At 37.9% G+C, this 27719-nt stretch overlaps 2 protein-coding genes across 2 annotated transcripts; one reads left to right on the forward strand and one right to left on the reverse strand.

Annotated features, from left to right (window-relative positions):
• Nucleotides 1-15176: 15176 nt before the first annotated feature.
• Nucleotides 15177-17491, forward strand: LOC126719660 (uncharacterized). The gene is made up of 3 exons (XM_050422191.1): nt 15177-15387; nt 15528-16519; nt 16613-17491. Exons 1-3 carry the CDS (start codon nt 15177-15179, stop codon nt 17489-17491), a joined length of 2082 nt encoding a protein of 693 aa, XP_050278148.1.
• Nucleotides 17492-22455: 4964 nt separating this feature from the next.
• On the reverse strand, nt 22456-23124 carry LOC126719661 (uncharacterized). Its single transcript, XM_050422192.1, has 2 exons — nt 22963-23124; nt 22456-22917 (listed from the first exon to the last, which is right to left on the reverse strand). Exons 1-2 carry the CDS (start codon nt 23122-23124, stop codon nt 22456-22458), a joined length of 624 nt encoding a protein of 207 aa, XP_050278149.1.
• Nucleotides 23125-27719: the final 4595 nt, after the last annotated feature.

Consider the following 27719-nt stretch of genomic DNA (forward strand, 5'->3'; position numbering starts at 1 on the left):
CATATCGGTTAAATTGAGCACCAGAACTAACTTTTATTAGCTCATATGGACAAAAATATTAATTGACCATCATGTGATTAGTGGCATGAATTAGTTGATGATTTTTTTTTTTTTTTTTTTTTTTTTTTAAGTGATCATGTGATTTTTCCGTCCATAAAAGTTAATGGGAATTAATTTTAGAGGTTAATTTTGCGGATATGGAAACATACAAAATGATCCATTACTAGTACTGGAGTCTTAACACTTTTTGAGACCCTTGGAGTCTGAGTTAGAGCAAGGCTGCCGCTGGGGCAATCTAGTCACTCGAACAAAGGAGGAATGACCACAATTTGGGCGGTTGAATAAAGAATAGCCAGCCACTACTCTTTCCTTTCACCTAGAAATGCATACAGTGAAAGACTCAACGAGGTTCGACCTCATTGCTTACCTAGAGTTTCAGGAAGTTATGAGGAAAAATATAAACCCCTAAGGAGTGTTTTCACAACTAACACAAATCTTAGGAGTGTTTTAGCATCTTAGCCTTTTTAATTTATGGACTACACCATAATTTTTATTCCAACAAGGGGGTGTCCATACTCCATAGGTAGGGTGAGTTTGGGTTGTGGGTTAACCTATGACTTTTGACTTGATTGTCTCAAGTGTAGGAAACCACCATTCACTGCCGTCCAACAACATTTAGGTCTCCAACTTGTCGTTCGCCTTTGCATTGACAAGCGGATTCAGTCGGACTTGTGATTGGCCAAGACAACACTAAGATTAGATTTACAATTGCACCCCCCTCACCCCCCCCCCCCCCCCCCCCAACCACCACCACCACCACCACCACCACCACCACCATACCTACTATCCACCCACATTATTGTAAAGGAAGAAAATCAAATAGAGAGAGAGAGCAAACAGTGTTAGGGATTAAGTTGTCTTTAGAAACTAAATTGATCAATTTTGAAATTTCTTGAACATAGTTGATATTAGGCCAAATCTCAGGATATGTTAATGGAATTTACCCTTAAAGTTATTTTTCAGCTCTCAACAACAAAAAAACCAAGCTCTAACCAAGTTGCTATATCTAAATTTTTTTAGCAACTCGCTATAGTAAATTGCTATCTATAGCAACTACTGTAGCAAGGTATTAAAAATAAACCTCAATATTTTATTCCTCTCTCTCTCTCTCCCCCTTTAATAAAAAATTCAATCTATTCTCACAAATAATAAAGAACAAATAAAAAAATAATATTTAAATGAAGTGGTAAAATAATATAGTATGAGATATAAGATGTAATATAAAGTAGGGTGTTAAAATAGATAAAGTAGCATTTTTAGTTGTTAAAAGCTAAATTTGTTAGCACCATCAATATGAATGCTCTTTTACTCGTGATATAATTGAATAGGAGCTAATTCTAAACCTTTATTAGAGCACTAACATCAACAATTCTAAATAATTTAGCATTTGGCATATCAAAAAGCTACGTTATTAAATTTAACACACCATTTTACCATTGACTCTACATTACATCTCTTATTTTTCACTTCTATTTTTTTTAATTCATTTCAGGATCTCTCTCTCTCTCTCTCTCTCTCTCTCTTATGTTCCAGCACACCCACAGCCACAACCCTCCACCACCACAACCCACATCCCACCACACCCACACCCACACCCCCACCCCTCTACCACCATAAACCCACAAACCACCACACCCACAACCAAAACCCTACACCACCATAAAACACAACCCACGACACCCACAGCCACAACCCTCCACCACCATAAACCCACAACCCACCATCACTAAGAACCCATCACTACCACTATAAAACCCAACACCATCGAAAATCCACCTACCACCACCAACAATATTGCAACGAATCATCACTTAACTGCCATCAACTAAAACCACCAATAAAAAAAACTTAAAATCAAAACTACCAAACAAAGAAGAAGAACTAGAAGAGAAATCAAATGATGGCTTCAAATTCACGGTGGTTGTTGACTTGTTGGCGTCACGATGGCTTCGTCTTTGACAGTAATGGTTGTCAACATGTGTAACGAAGAGAGGAGGGGGAGTGAGTGTAACTAAGAAGGGAAGTGAGTGAGAGGGAGAGATGAGCAGGGTGAAAAAATTGAAGTGAGAAAATGAGAGAAAATTTATTAAAATAATATTTTTTTAGAACATTACTACATTACCATTCTATTAGTAGAACGGTATTGTAGGCTTGTAGCATGTTGGAATTTTTTTTGAGATTTGGCACATATCATGTAGTATATTTTTTGGTGTTTGGTGTGCCAAATGCTTAATATCTAGCATTTGGCACACCTGATGTTAGTGCTCTTATGTAGCTATCCTTCTATTGAGATTTTTCTCACTTAGAAAGTTTTGAGTAAGAAAAAAAAGAACTAGAAGAAAAATTGAACAATGGCTTCAAATTCATGGAGGTTGTCGACTTGTCGGCGTCACAGTGGCTTCGTCTTTGGCGGTGGTGACTATCAACATGTGTAACGAAGAGAGGAGGGAGAGTGAGAGCAACTAAGAGAGGAATTGAGTGACAGGGAGAGATGAGAAGAGTGAAAAAATTGAAGTGAGAAAATGAGAGAAAATGTATTAAAATAATAATTTTTTTAGAACATTGCTACCGTACCATTCTATTAGTAGAACGGTATTGTAGCATGTTGGAATTTTTTTTTTTTTTTTTTGTTGAGATTTGACACATCTCATATAGTATATTTTTTGGTGTTTGGTCTAGCATTTGGCACACCTAATGCTAGTGCTCTTATGTAGCTATCCTTCTATTGAGATTTTTGCTCCTTTAGAAAGTTTTGAGTAAGAAAAAGAAAATAAATAGATGGAAACCACCCAATGACTACTCATGAATCATCTAATACTTATTTTAAAATTTCTTTTGAAAAAAAGACTTTTATTTCAAAGTAAATTTGTCTATTTCCATTAAGTCCATTTTTTAATGTACCAATTATTATCTATTTATGGTGAAAGTATTTAACGTAGCCAATATACTAAACCATCTTCTCATATAAAGATGGACTCTACAAGTGGGTCTTGTATATGAAACCCACAATCATGTGAAAGGAGGATTGGTCCACCATATATATTGAATAATTTCTTTTATTTTAAGGGTGGATTTCAACAATTTAATGGGCCTAAATCAAATGGACTCATATAGTATTCGAATTCTTTCTCCCATATTTACAATGTATTATGAAAAACACTAAATTTCTCTTCCCTCAATGCCTCACCACCTCCCTCAAAATATATATATAATCAAATACTATATATAAAAGTAGGAGTTAAGAGAAAGTAAGGTCCTACAATTAAGGCCGTGCTGCCACGTAGGTAAAAAATCCCACTTAAAAATTTGTCATGTTTACTTAAAAAAAATGCAAAATAAAACCTAAAGAGCCACACTGTTCACACCTTAAGACTTCGGAAAAATCAAACATTACACCCATTCGATCAAATGCACTCCAACAAAAGTAGGACCCTTTCCTCCATCGTTTCGATGTCTATTCTAATTCCTCCTTTTGTTGTTCATTCTTTGCGCCATCCTTCCTCTACTTCACTAATTCTTTGCCCCTATACATTCTGCTCTGTCACTTTTCTGCAACAACACTCTCCCTTCATCAAATTTCTTACACATATTTATTCCTTTTTAATTGTTGTTGATTTCTATCAATTGTTAAGCCCTATATCTTCTCTAAATTTCATTGATTTCTTATGTATTTCATGCATCAAAGTAAGGGGTTTCCATGCTCATGCATAATGATTAATTTGGCATTAGTTGAAAACTCGGGTTAGCGGATTTTCATATGAATGTTTGGATTGTGAAAGGGAAGTTAGTCCTATCCATTGCATTCGGGTGTAAAAATTTGACAGAATCAACATACACCATTGTTCATAACAGTAGGTGTCACAACCCAAACCTGTACTTCAGAATTTAGAGCATGACTGGTATGTTAAGATCAAGTTTACCTCAATACTAACACTAGGGGTGTGTAGCTAACCCGCCAGGTTGGGTCAATTTTTAGGGCATGGTGGGTTGGGTTGGGTTATAATTTCTTTTTTAATAGCGGGTTGGGTTGGGTTTGGGTCATAAAATTCCAAACCCGCCAAACCCGACCCGACCCACCCATATATTTAATATATATTTAAAATATATTATATAATTAATAAATTTTTAAAAATAACTAGCTCTTCCTATCCTATATAAAAGCCAATTAGTTCACACAAAACCTAGTAAATTACTATTGTTGTTTAGTTATTAGTGTCGTTTGCCTTTAAGGAGTTACATTGATACTAATTTTTGGTTTTTTTTTATAGGCATAAATGCACTTTTAGTCCCTACATTTTGGCTTTTTTCCATTTTGGTCCCTACATTTTAATTTCACTACTTTTAGACCCTAAATCAATTAGCGCGTGTTATTTTGGTCCTTTCCATCAGTCAATAGCCGAAAACATCTAACGTGGCAAACGGAGGACTTAACTATTATTAAAAATCCACATCACCCATGACACATCAGCATATAAATTTAAAAAATTAATTTATTAATTTTAACTAAATAAAAAAAATAAAAACAGAATTAAAAATCAAAATTCACATGAATTATGATCTAAAAGTTTCTTGAACAAGAACGCCAACCCAGATCTCTTCTTTATTTTCTTCTTCTTCCTCATATATTTCTCAGTTTCTACGCCTCCCATTCTTTTCATTAATTTTTCTTTTCATCATTATTTTTTTCTTTTTATTGTTTTATTGGAAGATCATGCCTTTGTCATGTTCTTTGTGTTCTTTCCATAACTGTTCATGTTCTTTCTCACTTCCCCAGAATTGTTCATGTTCTTCCTCAAATAACTCGTTGTCCAGAAAATTATAAAAATCAATATTTTTGTTTCTCTTCTTTCATTTTCTTAGCAACCAAACATGTGAAACACACAACAATCTTCAAATGAGAACAAAACCTAACAATCACAAAAATACAGATCTCCTACAAAATCAATCTCCAACAAAGAACCAAACCCAAATCTCCAGTAAAACAACCAAACCCAACAACCAAACCGATCTCCAACAAAGTAAACCTTAACCTTCAAACCCATAAATCTTCTTGGGAAACAAATACAAAAAATCTAGATTGGTTGAATTGTGTGAGAGAGAAAATGAATCGTTGATAAAGATCGGGTCAGATACCCAAAGGAAAAACAAACCAAAACCCCCAAAATTCTTAAACCCAAACAAAATCATCAAATCCAAAAACTCAAATGTCTCCCATCGTTTTCTCTGGATCAAGAATCCATGGCATCCATTATTGAAACCTTGAACATCTGTCCCTTGCTCTGCTCTTCGTTGGTTGAGGGAGAACCCGAAGGGTGAAAGGGCTGGGTTCAGAGATGGACATAAGCATGTACCTTGCTTCTGAGAGACTGAGTCATTAGGCATAATGCAAGCTTGCAACTCGGCGAACTCGTCCACGCCTCTCCGAACTCGGATTAAAATAGAAGTCTCTTTCTTCTTGAACGACTTGTGCAAAGTCTTCTGGACTCCACCTTTTCCTTTCTTGAATGCTGATTTGGACTGACTCAAGTTTCCAATTCAAAGTTCCTCAACTATGTCTCCGGTTTGGAGAAAATCATTGGTCCACTCGTCAACAATGGAAGTACCATTAAGGCACTCGATGGAGAGGACCATCGGAGAAAAAGAAATAAGAGACAGCCAAGAGAGGAGTTTGACCCGAGAGGGAGAGGGAAAGAGAGATCTAGGAAAATGAAAAATGAGCTTGGCATTGTGTCTAAGTTTAGTATTTATTGATGATTTTTTGTTTGGTTGACAAGAAAATTTAAGACAAATTGAGAAAGTTATTGTAAGTTTTTTTTGTTAATCTTTAAATCTTAATTCACGTGAATTTTGATTTTTAATTCTGCTTTTATTTATTTTATTTAGTTAAAATTAATAAATTAAGTTTTTAAATTTATATACTGATGTGTCATTGGTGATGTGGATTTTTAATAATATTTAAGTCCTCCATTTGCCACGTCAGATATTTCCGACTGTTGACTAGCAAAAATGACCAAAATAATATGCACTAATTGATTTAGGGACTAAAAGTGATGAAATTAAAATGTAGAGACCAAAATGGAAAAAAGAAAAAATGTAGGGACTAAAAGTGCATTACGCTTTTTTTATAATATATTTATATTTATATTTTTTCTACTCAATTTAATAATAATAATAAATTTATCCAACCCTTAGGTTCAACTCGACCCAACCCAACCCATGTGGGTTGGGTTGGACTTATATGATGGGTTGGGTTGGGTTTAATTTTTTTTAACCCACCATGGTGGGTTGGGTCAAAAAATCCTCTTAACCAGACCCAACCCGACCCATGCACATCCCTAACTAACACGAACCAACTTAAGCTGAAGGTGCTTATCAAAATTCATTTCTTGTATTCCTTTTTATTTCCTTGCATAAAAGTCATAATTTACAAAATTCGTAAAACTTTGAAGCTTCATTTCATTTCAAAATTTGCCAGATTACAACTTGGTTGAAATTTAAGATATTCGTGTAAATATTACATAGCTAAACATTTAGCAAAACTATTATTTATAAACCTAACCCCAAGACATAAAACTGGGGTTCGGAACAAACTAAGGTTCTGAATTACATCAGTGCTCAAAAAGATCAAGTACATCTTGATTCCTCCTATAAAAAAAATGAGCTAAACTACTATACAACAAAAATATACATTCTAACAAATGAGAATCACAGATTTCTTACCACCTCTAATACTCTCGCTGCTTCCAGGAAAAAACCTGTGCACTGAAATATAATAGGATGAGCTGCGAAGCCTAGTAAGGTTTTAAGCCCCATGAGCATTTAATAAGGATGCATGTAGATCAAATATTTTATGGATACCTGCTTTGATAAATAGTCTTCATTCTATTCTTAAAATATCTTATGAACTTAACCTTGTCTTTAAATAGACTATAAAATACTTTATCATAAACTTTCCATTAGACTTATAACACATTCAACATACTTTTCTTATCATTATACTTTTCTTATAATTTGCAAATAGCTTAATAGCTCATTTATAATACATATTAATCAATCCAATTGTAAGTTTGTCACAACTTTGGGAGGCTTCCAGCACATATTGTCGGGCATCTAGCATTCCCCACAATGCTAGGAAATCCTAGGATCATATTAGAAAGTATCATCCCTTTTGGTGTGATCATATCATCAACCATGGGGGTTGGTTGGCATCCTCCATAACTTGGTCGTTCCCAACGAGGGCGGGTGTAGCAGAGTCCTCACTACTTATAATGGCCAATCAAAATCTCCATGGAAATACCAGTACTATAACTCCTATTGGCTGAGTTCAGATCATAACAATAAAATAACTGATAACTATATTTTTCTAATAACTATGCTTTTACATAAATACTTCATAACAGTAGTATATTCACTTCATTCTTAAATATTATGTTCATGATATAAGTAATAGCATCAATATGCTAAAATTATCATATATATATATATATATATATATAGGATTCAACAATTCACGAACATATATCTTTACTTAAATCATGCTTATATGTAATAGGTCTAATTAAGAGGTTTTAATGCATAATCATTTTCTAAACAATCCTTATACTTATCAAACGCACATGTCACATATCCCTTACCTAAAAACAAAAGACGCGAGAGATTTGTATAAGAGGAGCTCAAGCGTTCACGTTCTCGTCAACTTAATGAAAGACTAAAACTTATTACTAACAACTCTTCCTAAATATATAAACTTAGACATCAATCATAACCTAACTCTCAAACTCAAGAAAATCTTAATTCTCATCACACAAGGTTCCCCAAATACAAGATACATTTATCAAGCACATTATGTATCAAATCATAGAGAAATCAAGGCATACAAAATTTATCCATGATCTAGACATAGCAAAAGATGAGCATATTTATTTATAACTCAAAACATTCACCCTAATTTTGAAATTAAATTCTCAAAGTCAGGTATATCATATACTGTTTACTACTCATTTCAGCAGCATATGCCTCATTTGTAAAATACAAATAGGTTATCCAAACACATCCAATGTTCATGCAATTTTACAGAGCCACTCCTTTGGATATCTAGTAAATACCATATCCATTTCATAGTCAAAGTATAAAACTATGATTTATTAAAAATCATACAATACAACATGCTCAAATCTATCCTGACAAAATTTCATGCAACTTAGAAATTAAACCATTGTTATTATATTGATCCAATTGCTGTAAGACCACTTTCATTACCACCATGTGTGTCTTAGAATTCATAAGAACTACTCCTAGCATCCTAATTCAAAGAAATTGATTTAATACAAAATTTTCATGTTGCAAACACTGAATCTGTCATAGTGACAGTTTCAACATATTTTCTATAAAATTATCAAATAAATGCAATTGGCCTTCATTTCGTATGGATATTTTTATGCCTATAATATACATGTTAAAATACATTAATAAGCATTCAATTGACCATAATATCTTCAATATTTCAAATTGCTAAGATAAAACTAAAACTTTAGCTTCTAACAATCAGATTAGGGAATAAAGAAGGGAAACTAAACAAAACAATTATACTATCAAAATACCCAAAAATAAGATAAGGTTTTATTTACTTACCCACAAATTTTGAAGCTGAAACTTTAGTGTTAACCTTTTAATTTCTTCTTTAGAGAAAGATATATGATTTCGGTGAGAGAGGGAGGGCTGTTGGTGAGAGAGTGTGAGAGAGGTGCAGCCGATAAGAACAAAGAAAGAAGAAAGAAGAATAGAGAAACAAAAGAATGACTTCGGGTCTGTTTGGATACTGGTTATTGTTGAAAATTGAAAACACTATAGCAATTTTTTTTTTTAAATGTGTGAATAGTGTTGTGGGATCCGATTTTAAAATTGATTTTGCTAAATTCCATACTTATGAGTCTCGTGAGCAATGCACGAGACCCAGCCAAAAAATGCAAACGTTTTGCAATCCAAACTTGCGCTTTAGTGCAACAACAAAGAGATTAGGGAGAAAGTTTTGGGTGGGGCACATGTGCTAAAGGAAAAGTGAGCTGATGACTCACCTTTAAACTTTTTAAAATTTACTTTCCACCTCCTTATAAGCTTATATTCTAAAAAGACCCAAACAATAAAATAACTATGCACATATATCGTTGCCTTTATAAAGCTTCTTTCTACATCATTAAAAACAGATTTTAATTTTTTATAACATCAAAATATCAAAGCTTTATGCACTTAAAGTACTTAAGATAATAACAAGCATATAAAACAAATAAATTAATTATGAAATTAGGTTGGGATGTTACAGTAGAAGGTTTAATTGGGCTTCATAATTACTCTAAATTGACATAATTAACTTGTTATTTAGGTACCAGTTGTCTATACCGTTGAATATCAAAAGAGGGGGCTACCTCATGCACACATATTGCTTTTTCTACATCATGAAGACAAGCATACTACAACAGCAGAAATTGACAAGATAGTCTCAGCAAAAATTCCAGATTTGAGTAAGAAACCTTTAGCTTATGATGTTGTCAAACAATAAATGGTCCATGGTTCTTGTGGTTCTATAAATTCAAGGGCAAGTTGTATGATTGAAAACAATAGATATAATTTAAATTCAAAACAAAGAGCTCTAGTTATAGGTGGTTGGACTACTAATTGCTCTGTGCAAATGAATTTATCTTTTCCAGTTCAATTCAATCAAAACTATTATCCTTGCATAATAACATTTTATATTAAGTAGTTTTTATTTTACTTTACATACTGTATACAAATTTCAAATTTCTTCAAATGTAGTTACAGGCAACTCTTCTGGAAGTTTCACTAAATATTTTTTTACTTATTCAATTTTCAAAATCTCAAGAGTACAAATTAATTCATAATTCATCCCATATAATAAAAGAACAATACTCACTGACAAACCCAAATGCATGTGAAATTTTGTTTCATATTCTGAGTTTGATGTTTTGGGTGCTAAACCCCACCAACCAATTTTGCAAACAACACCTTAAAGAAAAAAAAAAGTAATTAACAACAAAATTAAACAGATGCAAGGAAACATTACCTTAGGGTTTGGGCGACAAATGTGATGGAGAGGGATCACACCGTAAGAGAGATAGAGATCAGATGTGATGATTTTCTTCAGTTGCTGTGAAGAGAGGAAGATAAGATTTGTTTGCGAGTGACGAGTGATTGAGAGGGATTTTTGAGATGGACGATTGAGAGCTAAGAAGAGAGATGAGAATAAAAAAGAGTTAGAGAGACTGAGGGATTTGAGAATATATGAAGGAGGGAGATGCAAGCTAGAGAGAGGAGAGTGAAGGGCAAAAAAGTTGAGTGAGAACAAAGATGTGAGGTTTTTGGGTTGTTGTGGGGTTAAGTCTAGTTTGGAACTCAATATTCTTAACATCGTTTTCCACTTAAATTTTATTTTTTAATTTTCCAAAAAACTCATATTAGGAATAACAAGTTCCACTTAAAAAAAAAAAATTGTGTGGAACTCAATGTTATGCTTCATTTGTTTCGATGTAAAATATTTTCCTATTTTCAAGTGTTTGATTGCATGTAAAACATAGTCAAAGTTGTAAAATATTTCCCTTTGACTAAAACTTTGTGTGTAAAAACTTGTAAAATGTTTTACCAAAAAAAGTGTAAAACATTTTACAAAAATCTCATAGGCGACTCATTCTCCCCCCCTTTCCCAATCACTACACCCACCAGTGAAGACACCTTTTGCCTCCATTCTAGCAGCCACCATCAAATCTCAGCCTATTTTGTTGTCGGAGAAGTTGTCGTAAAAGGCCTAAGGTGAGCCTTGTCACTGCCATTCCGTCGCTCGTCACCACCACCTTTTCCGAGTCCTCCCTTCTTTGATTTTATCCTCTCTCTCTCTTAACTGAACCACCATGGCTCTGGCTCTCATAGATCTGGCCCTTCATCATATCCTCACACACTAGGTTTGCCAGATTTGGTTTCAAATCTAGAAATGCAAATGCGTGGGCTTTGTTATCCTTCCTTCTTTGATTTGGAATCGCTGACAGTGAATGGGTGGGTTTTGTTGGATATATTTCAACAACTTACTTTTGTGATTAAGTAAAAAGAAACAACATATGGATCTAATAATAAGCAATAAAACAAAATGATGTGATAGGCAAAAACAATAAATAGATACTGTATATATAAGAAGAAATCTGCAAGATAGTTAAAAATTTATAGACCAAATGTGTGAATGATGAATGATACAGATCAAGTCTTATGTTTAACACAATCTCCTTAAAGAAGATTTCACCCCTCACACAATCTGTGATGCTTTGAGACTTACTGACTCAAAAATTAAATAATAAATTATTATTATTATTTGGACAATAGGGCCTAGTTCACACATGTCTAAAGCCCAACCCAATGTCCAACCCATGAGCATATAAACTCATATTCTCTATCATTTCCTATGTGAGACTCAAGGATTCTCATCACTTCAATATCATGTTCAAGTGACACATTAGGAGTTAATTTCTTATTCACTTCATAATAGTTTTCTAACAATCCTCCACATGAATGGAAATTGATAAAAACAATATAAATGATAATGCATACACACAAAGAGTAGAAGAAAAGTTACTATATCGGGAGAAGTAGCTTTTGGTTTTGAACTTTCCTTTGTGAAAGACTATCGGATATATTGGCTAACCAGTGAACATAATGTCTTGAACTATTCAAGCATTTGTGTATACCAAGACAATAGAATTCACACAACTCCTTTTCAAACATAGTTCATTCTTATGGTTTTGTTCATTTCTGCCATGAACATATCCTGGTATATTCATGATATGCTCTAAAGAATTCAGCCTTAAAACTCTCATGGAAGCGACCCACTTCACATTCATATAGGTGACTCTTATTAAGAATATCCTAGTATACCCCACTTGGATTTCCAAAATATAAGAATCATTAAAAGAAAAGCTTATCCTGAACATCGCTTACAGACATCACTATTTCATCATAGGAATGGGAGGGAGATGTTATCTCCTTAGTAATAAAACTAATCTCCATGATTCAGTTGTCACTTTGAACCTAGATCTTGGGATCTCCAGTCAGCTAGGTTGGGTTGTCATCTCGGAGACTTTTAGGTCATAAGCTTTAACCCCATTCCTCTCGATAAGCAATTTACTTGCTCTCTACTCAAGACTTTGGTTAACGGATCTACTATATTTTCTTTCAACTTCATGTAGTCAATGGAAATAATCCCATTAGAGAGCAACTGCCTTATGGTATTATGCCTACGACGTATATGTCAAGACTTACTATTGTACATATGACTTTGTGCCCTACCAATAGCTGATTTGTTATCACAATATATATAAATAGAAGGCACATGTTTCATCCACATTGGCGTATCCTCCAGGAAATGATGAAGCCACTCTGCTTTTTCTCCTGCTTTGTCCAATGCGATGAATTTTGATTCCACTATGGACCTAGCAATGCAAGTTTTTTTAGAAGATTTCAAAGATATAGCTGCATCATTAAGGCTAAAGACATATCCACTCATGGATTTTGTGTCTTTTGTGTCGAATATCCAATTAGCATCACTATACCCTTCTAGTACAACTGGATACCGAGTGTAGTGCAATCCATAGTTTATGGTGTATTTCAAATACCTCAAAACCCTAACTAATGCCTTCCAGTGGTCTTCCCCTGAATTACTAGTGTATCTACTCAACTTGTTGACTAAATATGTTATGTCCGGTCTTGTGCAGTTCATTATATACATAAGACTGCCTATTATCTTTCGAATACTCCAATTGAGATATTCCTTACCCTTTATTCTTAATTAAATGTAAATTTACATCTACAGGTGTTCTCACTAGATTGTCATCATATTTCCTGAATTTCTCAAGAACGTTCTTAACATAATGTGATTGAGATAAGACAAGTCCATAAGATTTTCTAGAAAAATTCATTCCTATTATCACATCTGCAACATCTAAATCTTTCATGTCGAACTCACAAGTCAACATTCTCTTGGTAGCTATAATGATACCTATAATGAGCATATCATCAACATAGAGACATACAATGACATCGCATACAATGACATCGCCACTTGTGGTATCTTTAATATACACACATTTGTCACACTCATTGATTCTTAACCTATCTGACATCATTGCATTGTCAAATTTCTCATGCCATTTTTTTGGAATTTGTTTTAATTCATAAAGAGATTTAACAAGCCTACACATTTTTTTTTTCTTGATCAGGAATAATAAACTTCTCAGGTTGTTCCATATAAATCTTTTAATTTAATGCACCATTTAATAATGTATTTTTTACATCCATTTGATGTATCTTTAGGTTATGCAATGCTGCAAAAGCCATCAACATCTGAATGGATGTTATTCTTGTAACAGGTGAATATGCGATGAAACAAACCCAAACAAATTCAAACTCGAAAGCCCAAAGAAATTTCATGAATGAAATCTTTTAACCAATCTCGCTCAATCATAAAACAAATTGACGAAACTGCCTAGGACTCAAAGATTAAGTATAACATAGTAATACACATCTGTAAGGACTCAATTTGTAATGATCCCAAAACCAGTCTTAAAAGGCTCAAACAATATGATTTGTAGAGCGTGGGCGTCCAAGAACTAGATGAACCTCTATGAAAGTAAACAGATTCAACCTCACGTTTATAGATGGATCAGAGCTGATATAACAATCGGTTTTTCTTTGAAATAGATACAGTTCTTTTGTTTTTCAAGTTTTCTTCCTGAGTCTTCTCTTTGTTTTTTTCTATCTTCCGATCCCCTTTTCTGCATGCCCTCTTTTCATGTTATATACCGCCCTCTTTATTCCATCTTCACCACACACGTGTAAGTTAGGTTCAGGGGATCTTTTCCTGTCCCATCTAACACCTTCTGGAACCTCTTTCTAGTAGCTGTAAGGCTGCTTCATCACTGTTCAGGCATCACTTCCACATTAATGCGGCCAGAGAGTTGGTTGAAAGGCAATTAATGCGGAGGCAGCTGTTACTGTAGATATTTGTTTGCCTTCTCTCTCTCCCACCTTTGGCCCCTTATCCCACCTTGAGTGGTAACGTAGCTCCGAGGTATGTTTGTAACCAGATGGCGTCCTGATCGTCCTCGGACTCGTATTGCCGAGAAGGGTTTTGTCCTCGGACGAATACTGAACTCACCTTTCATGATATTCCCTCTTTCCTTCGTTTGGTTACCCCTTCAATCTGATATGGGCCTCCTCGGGCAGGTTTGCCTCCTCGGATGGTCCACAGGCCCAATTAACTTGACTTTAATAACTTTAGTGACTGACCGGCCCCCACAATAGCCCCTCAAAATCTTGCTTTTCGACTCCTCGGGAGAAAAGATAGACTTTGACGTCATAAGCCCATACCCAGTTATGTTTAAAGGCATGCTTCTGATGCTTCAGTATCCCGACTCTAGCAGCATTAAATTTTGGCGACGCCCTTGTCTCCCACGTTCGATGGTGAGATGCAAATCATACAGTGGAAGTCCTGTCTCGTTTCATGAGCGGGAATTTTACCACTCATAATTTCTACACGACTATAAAGGTGTTCTCCAATCAATTCTCTTTCTTACCTTCGGTGACCACACAGCTCTAGAGCTCATACACTGAACCTGCCTTCCTCCTTTTTTATCATTTTCCTGGCGCCTACAAATAATTACATCTTGTCCGAGGTCCCTCTTTTAAACCTGTAAGTCTTCTTAAAATCTTTACCACTTTTATCTTAAATTCGTTAAGTTCTCTTCTAAATCCTTTAGAAAAATGGGGAAAAAAAAGAGTCCATTTCGGTGTCTAGTTGAGTCCGAGGAAGGTATTAGAAATTTCCGCTCTAGGTACAGGATTCCCTCCACGGTGGGTATGAGATACGCAGCCCAAGGGGAATGGGTTGACGCTAGGCAAACAGGGGAAGTGTTATTCCCATGATTGCCTTCATAGAAGGCGGGATGACCATCCCCATGGGTAGTATTACTAGGAGCTACCTTAGTTCCTTTAGGCTATCCCCTACCCAGTGTGCCCCAAATATGTTTAGAGTTCTGGGAAGTATAGATGCTTTGAACGAGAGGATGGACCTAAAACTGACCCACCATGATGTGAATTGGGTGTACAATCTCCACCACCTGAAAGGGCAGGGGTATTATCTTAGATCGAGATATCCCAAGGTGAAGCTAATCCAATGCCTTCCCACTTCGAACAAGAACCTAAAGGAGGATTTCCTTATCTTCTCCGGGGAATGGCATAATGGTCTACCATGCCCCACGGTGGAAGGAGTACCAGGTGGGAGCATATTTAGAGATTCATAACATTTGGTTTCTGTATACGCTTTTTTTTTTTTTTTTTTTTTTTTTTTTTTTTTTTTTTTTGTCTCGTGATTCCTACCTCTAAAAACGCTTTGCTTCAATTCAATGGTTCTGTAGATAAACGTTACACAAAGCCCAACCTTAGGTTAGTCAATAAGGCGAGCTTGGATAAGGTATTGAAAGCCGAGATATACGTGAACGAAGCTGATGGCCAGCTCCGGGCAGCACATTTAATCCTCGGCTATACCCCCCTATCATCCGCTTTCCAGGCGCCGAAGTACGTTATAAGAGCCCGCGATCCTCGGCTTCACCGTATCAGTGTTGCCTATACAGGGTTCATAGTCCTAGAAGGTATTCCACTTCCCCAATATACATCCCATACCGGGCCTCTTTTCGTGGCCAAACCCTCGGCAGGAGTCTCTTCATCCCAGCTTACCCCCCGAGAAGAGGAAGTAGAAGAGAGAAAGGAAGAGGAAAAAGACAAGGAAGAAGTTGTAGAGGTCTCTGAAACCTCAGACGACTTTGGGATTTTTGATCAATCCATAAACTCTGGGGAAGATCCTGATGAGATGGGGATACAGAGAAAACCCCAAAGAAGCTTGCTGGAGTTGATGGAAGGTCAGCCGGGAAAGAGTGCACCGGTAAAATCAACACAATCCCAGGTTCCATCTCTTCCCGCTAGGTCTCCTCCTCCTGCTCCTCGCCAGCCTTCTCGTCAACCTCCTCAGCCAGCTCGTCCTGACGCTGCCGAGTTAAAAAGGCGCAGGGAGCAAAAGGGGAAGGAGGTGGCAGACATTGGCAAGTCTCGTCCTACTCGCGAGGATGATACCCAACGAGCTGCAAAGCAGCAAAAAACCAGGCACCAAGTTACGCGAGGCCAAGAGAGATCTGATTCCCAACTTTCAGAGCCACAAGCATGGTTGCCAGCACCTATGCACAGTGGGGAGCCCCTGCGAGATGATGCATCTATGAGGGACTTCAACAGCGGCATAGGGTGTCACGTAGCCTCGGCCATAGAGGAAGCCTTATTGCTCCCAAAAGATATGGCCGAAATAAAGAATATGAGAAAGAATGAACTCATCCTCGACAATAAAAGATACTTAAGCATGGTAAGTGGTTGACTTTTTTGCTCTTTCCTTTTATGATCATTACTCACCAATATGTACTTTTCACTGACTATAGAGTTAACCCCTTTTCTACAGATTATCCAAAATACTTTCAAGCTGAATGAGATGCTCAATATCTGCTCCAATCAGCTAGATGATGAAAGGAAGAGACGGACAATGGCTATACAGACCTTGTCCAAATTTGAACAGGACTTGGCCGATGTAAAGAAAAAGTTACATGCTGAAGAGCAAGCTCGCAAGAGCGCCGAGTCGGCACTAGAAGGTTATCAAAAGCAGGCCGAGGACCAGGGGAACCACTTGCGTGAGGCGAATGCCGAACTGAAGAAGGCTCAGGAACAAGTCCTAGTTCTTAAGAAGCACTCGAAGGAAACCCAAAAGGTAAGGGAGCGAGCTGAAAAGTCTAGGGAGGAAGCCGAGAAAGCAAAAATCGAGGCCGAACGGGCAATGAATGAAGCTGAGCAGAGAAGCTATGAGGTTGGTATAGCTGAGAGTGAGGAGGCTTTGAAAGCCGAGGTTCCGGCGATGTGCCGTATCTACTACGTAAAAACTTGGGATGAGGCCCTTAACCGTGCTGGGGTGGAGGCTTCATCTAAGTTACGTAAGCCAGAGAACGTATTCTATCCTGAGGCGATCCGTCCCTCAGCTTTTCTACCCCATCAAGCTGAAACTCCTCCTTCGGTCGTTAACCCCAATGAGGAGGTTTTGCCTTGCAGTTTTCCTCTCTCTGGCCAGCCAGAATCAGCTAAAGGGGGGATTGCCCCTCCAGGAGCTTCCTCGGACAAGACCGCAACTACTTCGGAGGCAGAGACGGCCTTCCAAAGTTTTCAACAGGATTTGGCTTCCACAGTCTTGCCAACTGGGGGCGTTACTAGGGATAAAGAGGAAATCACTACTTCGAAGGCAAACAAATCTGCCAGCCAGGCCCTGAAGATCCAATTCAAATTGAAAAAATAGGAATTTTTTTGTAGTCTAACTAGAAATTTAGTAAGGACTCTCATGTTTATTTTCTTACCGCTCTTGCTACTTTATGTTATTCTTGTACTTGTTCACTGTGTTTACTGTAATTTGGATGGGTTCATTTCAACTATCTTTTGTTTGCATGGGGCAATTCTACTTATAAACATCGTCAATTGGCAATTAAAAATAGATGATAAGCATTAATGCAACGGGGTCTTAGGGAGACGTTTTAGATACGCACGTATTCTTTCCAAAAAATTGCAGCTTTTTATAAAAGTTCAAAAACTGAATAAAATTATGCCTGCAGTACTTCGATTGTACATTAAATGACGTTCATAGATTCCTCTTTAATACTTCAATAGATGTTATAGGGCGTTAATTTCCACTAAGTTTGTGATTCAAGGACCTGCCACAACTTAGTTACTGTTCAGCACTTCAATACACATCATAGGGTATTAATTTCCACTAAATTTGTGGTCTGAGGACCTAACACAACTTAGTTTCTGTTCAACACTTCAATACATATCATAAGACGTTAATTTCCACTAAGTTTGTGATCCGAAGACCTGACATAACTTAGTTTCTGTTTAACATTTCAATACATATCATAGGACGTTAATTTCCACTAAGTTTGTGATCCGAAGACCTGACATAACTTAGTTTATGTTTAACATTTCAGTACATATCATAGGACGTTAATTTCCACTAAGTTTGTGATTCGAAGACCTGACATAACTTAGTTTCTGTTTAACATTTCAGTATATATCACAGGATGTAGGAACACAGGATGTATGGTTAACGTAGGTTAAAAGAAAAACTCGAATTGAACTACTTTTATTAATAATAATACATCTTGAGATTATTTACATTCCAAGGATGAAGTACAGCTTTTTCATCTAGGTCCTCCAGATAATAGGCTCTTATTCCGCCTACAAAAGTGATCCGATAAGGCCCTTCCCAATTAGGTCCCAATTTTCCCCAATTTGGATTCTTGGTGGTTCCCAGAACTTTTCTCAGCACCAAATCTCCTACGGCTAACGGCCTCAGCTTCACATTACTATCATAGTCTTGCTTGAGTTTATGCTAGTAGTAAGCTAGTTGAACCATCGCGCTCTCCCTTCGCTCTTCGATCAGGTCCAAAATTTTCTCCAACATCGCATCATTATTGTCCGAAGAGAATGTACTGGTCCTTAACGTTGGGAATCCAATTTCCAGGAGGATGACGGCCTCAGCCCCATAGGTCATGGAAAAGGGAGTTTCCCCCGTTGAACGTCGGGGTGTTGTTCGATATGTCCAGAGGACATGTGGCAATTCTTCCACCCACTTCCCTTTTGCGTCATCCAGCCTCTTCTTAAGCCCATTGACTATTACTTTGTTAACAGCTTCAGCCTGCCCATTCCCTTGAGGATAAGCCGGAGTGGAATATCTGTTTCTTATACCCAGGTCCGAACAGTATTGCCTAAAGGCATTGCTATCAAATTGAAGTCCATTATCCGAGACAAGAGTGCGTGGAGTTCCAAATCGCGTGACAATGTTCCTCCAAATAAACTTCTTAACATCTACGTCTCTGATGTTCGCCAAGGGCTCAGCTTCGACCCATTTAGTGAAGTAATCTGTGCCGACCAGCAGATACTTCTTGTTTCCTAGGGCTTTAGGAAAAGGGCCGACAATATCCAGCCCCCATTGAGCAAAAGGCCAAGGGCTGGAGAGAGGGTTAAGAACTCCTCCTGGTTGATGGATATTTGGAGCAAATCTTTGGCACTGATCACATTTCCTAACGTACTCCTGCACTTCCTTCTGTATATTTGGCCACTAATATCCTTGTGTGATGGCTCGGCATGATAGAGACCTTCCCCTTGTATGACTTCCACAAATGCCCTCATGCAATTTTTCTAAGATTGATTCTGCAGTCTCAGGAGGCACACAGCGCAGGTATGGCCCAGAGAATGACCGTTTGTATAACTTTTTATCCTCAGATAACCAGTACCGAGGAGCTTTCCTCCGTATTTTCTCAGCTTCTACTTTCTCTTTGGGCAATATGTCACTTTCAAGGAATTTTAATATGGGATCCATCCAGCTCGGCGCCAGATTGGTTTGATAGACTTGGCAAACGTCCTTTTCTGGTGACATGGGGGTATGCAAGTCTTCAACGATGATCAACCGAGGAAAATTCCGTACCGAGGAGGTGGCAAGGGTTGCCAAGGAGTCGGCGTGGGTATTTTCACCTCGGGGAATATGCAATAAGTCGAAGGACTCAAACTTCATTTGCATATGCCTAACCTGGCTCAGATACCCCTACATCCTTGGATCCCAGGCCTCCAATTCTCCTCTCACCTGGCTGACTACCAACCTCGAGTCCGAGAATAATTCCACTACCTTTCCGCCCATTTTTTGGACCATACTCATTCTCATCAACAAAGTTTCGTATTCCGCTTCGTTGTTAGTAGCCGAGAACCCTAACCTTAATGACTTCTCGATAATGACCTCTTCGGGGAATATCAATACTAATCCCAACCCTGCTCCCCGTTGGTTTGCTGCCCCATCCACGTACACCCTCCAAGTGGACCCGCCTTGTGTAGATATTAGGCCAACTGATTTTTCATCCATGTTGTCTTGCTTGATATTAACTTCTTCTGGGCACTCGGCGAACTCGGCCATCAGATCGGCAAGGACTTGGCCTTTCACAGAGGTGCGAGGCATGTACTTGATATCGAAAGCACCTAGAATCGTGCCCCACTTAGCAATTCTTCCGGTGTAGTCTGCACTTCTGAGTATGGACTTGAGAGGTAATTGGGTCAAGATAACCACAGTATGGGCCTGAAAGTAATGTGGAAGTTTGCATGTTGCATGGACCACTGCCAAGATGGCTTTTTCTAATGACAAGTATCTCACCTCGGCCTCATGGAGGGATTTGCTTACATAGTAAACTGGCCTTTGGACGCCACTATCCTCTCGTATCAAGACGAAACTAACTGCATGAGGGGCAACCACCAGATAAGCAAACAATACCTCATCCACCTCAGGACTAGACATGATAGGCGGCCTGGACAGGTATTCTTTCAACTGTTGGAATGCCACAGCACACTCCTCGGTCCATTCAAATCCTTGCCACTTATGCAATAGACGGAAAAAAGGATGACACCTCTCGGCTGACCTGGAGATGAACCGGTTCAAAGCAGCAGTCATTCCAGTTAGTTTCTGCACTTCTTTTGGATTCCGAGGTGCTTGTAAATCGTTAATGGCCTTAATCTGATCTGGGTTCACTTCAATTCCTTTATGGGTCACCATGTACCCCAAGAACTTCCCGGAACCTACACCAAAGGAGCACTTTGAAGCATTCAAGCGTAACTTATGTTTTCTTAGTATCCCAAAGATACTCGTGAGATCTTCCACATGCTCGGACACCACTTTTCTCTTCATAATCATATCATCAATATAAACTTCAATACTTCTACCGAGTTGTGGTTCGAACATTTTCGTCATCATGCGTTGGTAGGTAGATCCGGCGTTTTTCAAACCGAAGGGCATCACCTTGTAATGGTAGTTCCCAATTGGGGTGACAAAAGCAGTCTTTTCCTGATCGTCCACGACCAGCGGTATTTGGTGATATCCTTGGAAGGCATCCAAGAAACTCATCCTAGGATGACCCACGGTTGCATCCACCAACTGGTCTATCTTCGGCATGGGAAATGGATCCTTGGGTAAGCCTTATTGAGGTCTGTGAAGTCCACGCACACCCGCCACTTTCCAGTCTTTTTTTTTACCACCACCGTATTGGCCAACCATTGAGGATAAAAAACTTCCTTGATAGTCCCAGCCTGCTTGAGCTTGGCCACTTCACTCCTAACCGCCTCAGCGTGCTCCTTCGATGGTCGTTGAGGAGGCTGTCTCCTGGGAATAATGGCGGGATTCACATTGAGTCGATGACAAATGAAATTCGGGTCTACCCCTGGGGTTTCATACGGGTTCCACGCAAACACGTCTACATTTGCTCGGAGGAATTCCAGCAACCTCTCCTTCTCTTGCAAAGGCAACTTAGCCCCAACCTAGAAGAATTTTTCCGGATCACCAGTAACAATTACCCTCTCCAAATCTTCACGCTCTACCTCATCGGCTGGTACATCCAAGCGTAATGCTGGGGGCTTTAATTGCTATAATTCATTGTTGGCTATAGCCGAGGTTTCTGCTTCTGGCCAATGCTGTATAGCCGCTACTAGGCATTGCCGAGCAGCCGCCTGACTCCCTACTATTTCCAACACTTGGCCTTCGGATGGGTACTTCACTTTCTGATGCAAAGTAGACGAGACCGCTTTAAGGGTATTAAGCCAAGGTCTGCCCATAATAGCCGTGTACGGAGAAAAAACGTCTACGACAATAAAGTCCACCTCCACCACATCCGTACCTGCTTGTACAGGCAGTCTGATCAATCCTTTGGGAGCGACCATCCTTCCCTCAAAACTTACTAGAGGGGAGTTATAGGTTGTTAAATCTTCTGGCTTCAAACCTAGCCCCTTATACAAGTCTGGATACATTATATCCACAGCGCTACCCTGATCTACCATCACCCTTCTGACATCGTACCCGCCAATTCTCAGTGTTTCCACCAAAGCATCGTCATGGGGCTGTATGGTTCCAACCATGTCCTCATCCGAAAAGCCCAGAATCAGGGGGACACCCACCCTGGCTCTCTTCGATACTTGGGAATGCTCTTCGGCCGAGGGTCGAAACACCGACAGTACCCTGGAAGGGCAAGATCCAGTCCTCCCCAGAGCCGCAAAGATAACGTTAATCGTACCCAGAGGAAGTCTTGAAGAAGCGTCCCCACGCATCTCTGAACCTGCTTGACTTGCCCTACCGCTGGAGTGATGCAATAGTTGCTTTAATCTCCCTTCTCGGACCAACTGTTCCAAGTGGTCCCATAAATTCCTGCAATTTTCCGTCGTGTGCCCATGATCCTGATGCTAGTGGCAATATAAGTTCGGGTTGCGCTTCCTAGGCTCTCCCGCTATCTTGTTCGGCCATTTGAAAAATGGTTCATTCTTTATCTTCTCCAAAACCTGCTGCACTGGCTCTCGAAATATTGCATTAACCACCTGGGTGTCCGCCGAACCCGATTGCCCGACAAAGTCCTTCCGGGGTCGATTACTGTTATAACGGTCCGACCTGAAATCCCTCATCTCCTGAGGGATCACCTTGGCCTTCCCTTTTCCCTGAAGTTGATCCTCCTCTACCCTTCTATACTTATCTATCCTGTCCATCAACTGGTGTACACTGGTAACAGGTTTACCCGTCAGGGATTTCCTTAAATCGTGATCGGCTGGGAGGCCAGCTTTGAAAGTGGTTATGGCCACATCATCGTTCTTTCCTTCTATTTCATTAAACATTTCCCAGTACCTATCCGAATAAGTCTTGAGAGTCTCACTCTTTCACATAGACATAGTCAGCAAAGATCCCAAAGGCCAAGGAACCCTGTTGTATGTAATAAAGCGAGCACCAAAAACCCGGGTCAGCTTTTTGAATGATTCAATAGAATTGGCCCCTAAGCCGTTGAACCATCTCATTGCCACCGGACCCAAATTTGATGGAAAGACCTTGCACATCAAAGCCTCGTCCCTGGAGTAGATAGCCATTTTCTGGCTAAAATAGCTTACATGTTCTACTGGGTACGACCGGCCATCATATAGGGAGAACGTAGGCTGATGGAATCGCCGAGGAAGAACCGCATTGTCTATATTCCTCGTAAAGGGTGATTTGGAAATTTAACTCAAGGCTTTATTCATGGCATTGTTACCCAAGCCCCTGCTAGGTGGACTTCTGCGCCTACGTCGATGGCGATGCTCCTCCTCATAGGAGAAAGTCTCTTTTGGCGGAGTTCTCGATCTCCGCCTATAACTAGCTCCATCCGACTCCTCGGATGATGGTTCGGAGCAAGGTGGGGAGCGTTCCCGCCGGGCATGACGCAACTCTCTCTTCAAATCGGCAATCTCACGTTGCAGATTCCCGTCATGCTTTGCGTGGGAGACGTGACTCTTCCCACAAGAGTGACTTTTAGTGATACGAGTTGTGCGTACACTCCCCTCACGACCTTCTTTCCGTTCGGGACTCCTATGGGGATCACCATGTTGGGAGCCCCTTGACTCTGCCTGGTGCGGGTTGGCATCCTCCTGATGCGGTCCAGCCGCGTAATGATGTGGACCTGCTTCCTCCATCATAAACGTTGCACCGGAAGTCTTTTAAGTTAATACAAGCTCTTCCCACAGACGGCGCCAATTGTAAGGACTCAATTTGTAACGATCCCAAAACCAGTCTTGGGTTCGTATGTTAAAAGACCCAAACAATATGATTTGTAGAGCGTGGGCGTCTAAGAACTAGATTAACCTCTGTGAAAGTAAACAGATTCAACCTCACGTTTATAGATGGATCAGAGCTGATATAACAATCGGTTTTTCTTTGAAATATATACAGTTCTTTTGTTTTTCAAGTTTTCTTCCTGAGTCTACTCTTTGTTTTTTTCTATCTTCCGATCCCCTTTTCTGCATGCCCTCCTTTCATGTTATATACCGCCCTCTTTATTCCATTTTCACCACACACGTGTAGGTTGGGTTCAGGGGATCTCTTCCTGTCCCATCTAACACCTTCTGGAACCTCTTTCTAGTAGCTGTAAGGCTGCTTCATCACTGTTCAGGCATCACTTCCACATTAATGCGGCCAGAGAGTTGGTTGAGAGGCAATTAATGCGGAGGCAACTGTTACCGTAGATATTTGTTTGCCTTCTCTCTCTCCCACCTTTGGCCCCTTATCCCACCTTGAGTGGTAACGTAGCTCCGAGGTATGTTTGTAACTAGATGGCGTCCTGATCGTCCTCGGACTCGTATTGCCGAGAAGGGTTTTGTCCTTGGATGAATACTGAACTCACCTTTCATGATATTCCCTCTTCCCTTCGCTTAGTTACCCCTTCAATCTGATATGGGCCTCCTCGGGCAGGTTTGCCTCCTCGAATGGGCCACAGGCCCAATTAGCTTGACTTTAATAACTTTAGTGACTGATCGGCCCCCACAACATCAATACACACAGCAATCACAAAAATAAATTAAATTAAGCGAAATCTGTTTTAAGATTGTTGGATATATTGTAACAATTTACTTTTGTGATTAAGTAAAAAAGAACAACGTGTAGATCTAATTATAAGCAATAACACAAAAAGATGTGATAGGCAAAAATAATAAATAGATATTCCTGATAGGGTCGTCTCCTTATACAATGAATAATTTCTCTTGTGATAGAGAGTGTTAAATAAAAAAAAATGTTATTTCTTAAAAAAATAAAAATAAAAACTACACAAAATGTTATGACGTAAAATCTTGTTTCTCTCTCTAGGACTCTTTATTGTGCGTATGGAATTATTTTTTTTTTTTTAGAGATAATTACAACATGCTACTAACCTTGCAGCTCGAATCATTTCCTCCTTAAACCCCCAAGCACTTTGTACATGGGGATGTATCAATTCAGCTACAAGGCCTTTGGCACATGCATGATAAGAGGAATTCAATTTTTTTGAACCGCAATGCCTATAGACCTTCGTAAAATGAATGATAAGAATTTATAGACAATATATTTTGAATAAAAATCATGATTTTTTTCATTTAAATAATAATCAATAGACCTTAAACTTTTCACTGTAGTACCGTTTTCCATCAAATTTTGATAATGAAATCTGGACTTTTTTTTTTTGATAATCATGAAATCTGGACTTAAATGCTCTTAAAATCACTTTAAAGCGCATGCCCCTCTTTGAATGACCCCTTAGGTGCTCCTAACGCGTGCATATATATATATATAGAGAGAGAGAGAGAGAGAGAGAGAGAGATGGATGTCATTGGTTATGTTGTTATGGGTCCAGCTCTAATTTCGGGTAAGAGGTTACTTAATTTTACTTTGTCTACTAGTCTCATCTTTTTCAATAATAAAATAGTATTATTTGTTATGTCATTCTATTATGAAGTATTTGTTAGAATTGTTTCTTGATTACTTATTCGTGTTTAAGCTTTTTAGATTTTTAAGGGTTGGATCTGTACCATCCTTATGGTTTAGACAAACTAAAATCTCCCTCTTTTTTTGTTTTTGTTTTTTGGAAGTCATAAACTAAAATCATTATGGATTACAAAGGTCATGAGATAAAATTGTATTGTTAAAGGAAGTACATTTCTATAACTTGTTCCCCTTTTTAAGTCTTGTAAACAGATGTCAAATGTTATATAAGGGTTTTAGTTGCTTAACAAGTAAAGTCTCTTATTTGTTGAATAAAAGATTGAGGGTTTAAACCAAGCCTACAGTGAAAACAAAATGGTATTTTAACTTCTTTTTTTTTTTTTTTTTTTTTTGAGAAGAAAATGATATCTTAAATCATCATGAAATAGATGTTATAGGTTTAAATTCTACCATATCTATCAAATAGGTGTTATATTTCTTTACTAGAAATATTTTTCTCCCACCACTTTATTATCATTTATCTACTTTTTGGGGAAGAAAATAAAAGCTACAAAAAAATTTTATTTTTATTTTATAATTTGATAATTACAACTAATCTCCACAAATTTTTTCAAAGCATGCTAAGGTGATTGATTATAATTGAAAAAATATCACTTTATAAAGGCCCACCATTAACAAGACTTCTAATATATACACAAATCACAACCAACCACGTTAACCATTGTAAAAAAATGTTATGATTGCATTGCTAGATTTATTAACAAAAGTGATAACAACGCAGTATAGAAGACTAAAAAGTGAACTTTTAATGTATATTTTTGTTCAATACTTCGATCATGTTTGGTATTCAGGAATAGATTAGATTGAAATGTTTATTCCTTGCCAAAAGCCTTGTAGTTGAATTGGCACCTCTCCATGTACAAAGTGCTTGGGGGTCTAGGGGGAAATATTTCAAATTACGAGGTTAGAAGCATGTTATAATTATTTCTCAAAAAAAAAAAAATGTTTATTCCTTTTGAAACCATAATTTTGGTGTTTGATTGCATTTATATTATTGAAAAAAAAAATTCACAATAACTATTCTTTAAATATTGTAATAAGTGTGTCAGTAAGAGCGTAAGATATTTTTTTTCAATAAAAGATAACAATTGTAATTATTGATTGCGTTTTATTTTTTAAAATTTTGATAAGTATAAGGCTATTCAATTTTTATGTATTCATTTAAATTTCAACCAATTATTAACTTTTGATGAAACTTGTCTTTTTCTTTTTCTTTTCTTTTTTTTAAATGGCTAATTACAACTTATCCACATGTAGTTTGACCGAAATTTAAGTTACCTACCCATGGTTTGAAATTTGGCACTTTACCCACTAAGGTTAGTTCAGTTAAAGTTCTGTTATCCATATTTGTTAAAAATGATACTAAATATGTATTTTTGTTCTCTTTTATGTCTCTCTCTCCTCTCAAAACATAAAAAGCATAAAAGAATAATAGAAAGCAAGATTAAAAGGTAAGGGTTTTGTAAAAATTAAGAAATCAGATGCTCAATTGAAGGAATTGTTGGTCTAACATGTTGGACATGTTGGAAGTCTGGTTCACTAACATCAAGAGAGTGGGTATACCCAATTATGTGGTTGTTGCTTTGGATGAAGAGATTGCCAATTCTGTGAATCAAAGGATGTTCTGGTGTATAAGAGTGATCTAGATGAAGGTATTAATTCAGTTGCGAGGACAGGAGGGAACCATGCTGTCTCAGGGTTGAAATTTCGTTTTTTTTTTTTTTTTTTTTTTTTTTTTTTTTTCTTCCGAATTCTATTAAAGCAATTGTTGCTTTTAGCTGGGTAAAATGGATGGTATAGCTTGTGTTTTCATTCCCCTCAAAAAAAAAAAAAAGCTTGTGTTTTCATTTTAAAACTTTCTTATTTCAGTCAACACATATTTAATTAATATGTGTTGCAATAGCTAAAAGCACCGAAATTTCGTTTTCTAAGAGAGTTTTTGCAACTGGGGTATAGTGATGTCTTTGATGAACCTGCAATGGGTTGGGCTGGATATGCTCATACAATGCAGATATGAGTCTATAACTCTGGTTTTTTCTACATTAGACCAACAATTCCTTCAATTGAGCTTCTGGTTTCTTAATCATTAGACCAATAACTCTGGTTTCTTAATTTTTACAAAACTCTTACCTCTTGATTTTGTTTTCTCTTATTCTTTTATGTTTTTTTATGTTTT

The sequence above is a fragment of the Quercus robur genome, chromosome 3, assembly GCF_932294415.1.
Source record: "Quercus robur chromosome 3, dhQueRobu3.1, whole genome shotgun sequence".
NCBI lineage: Eukaryota > Viridiplantae > Streptophyta > Magnoliopsida > Fagales > Fagaceae > Quercus > Quercus robur.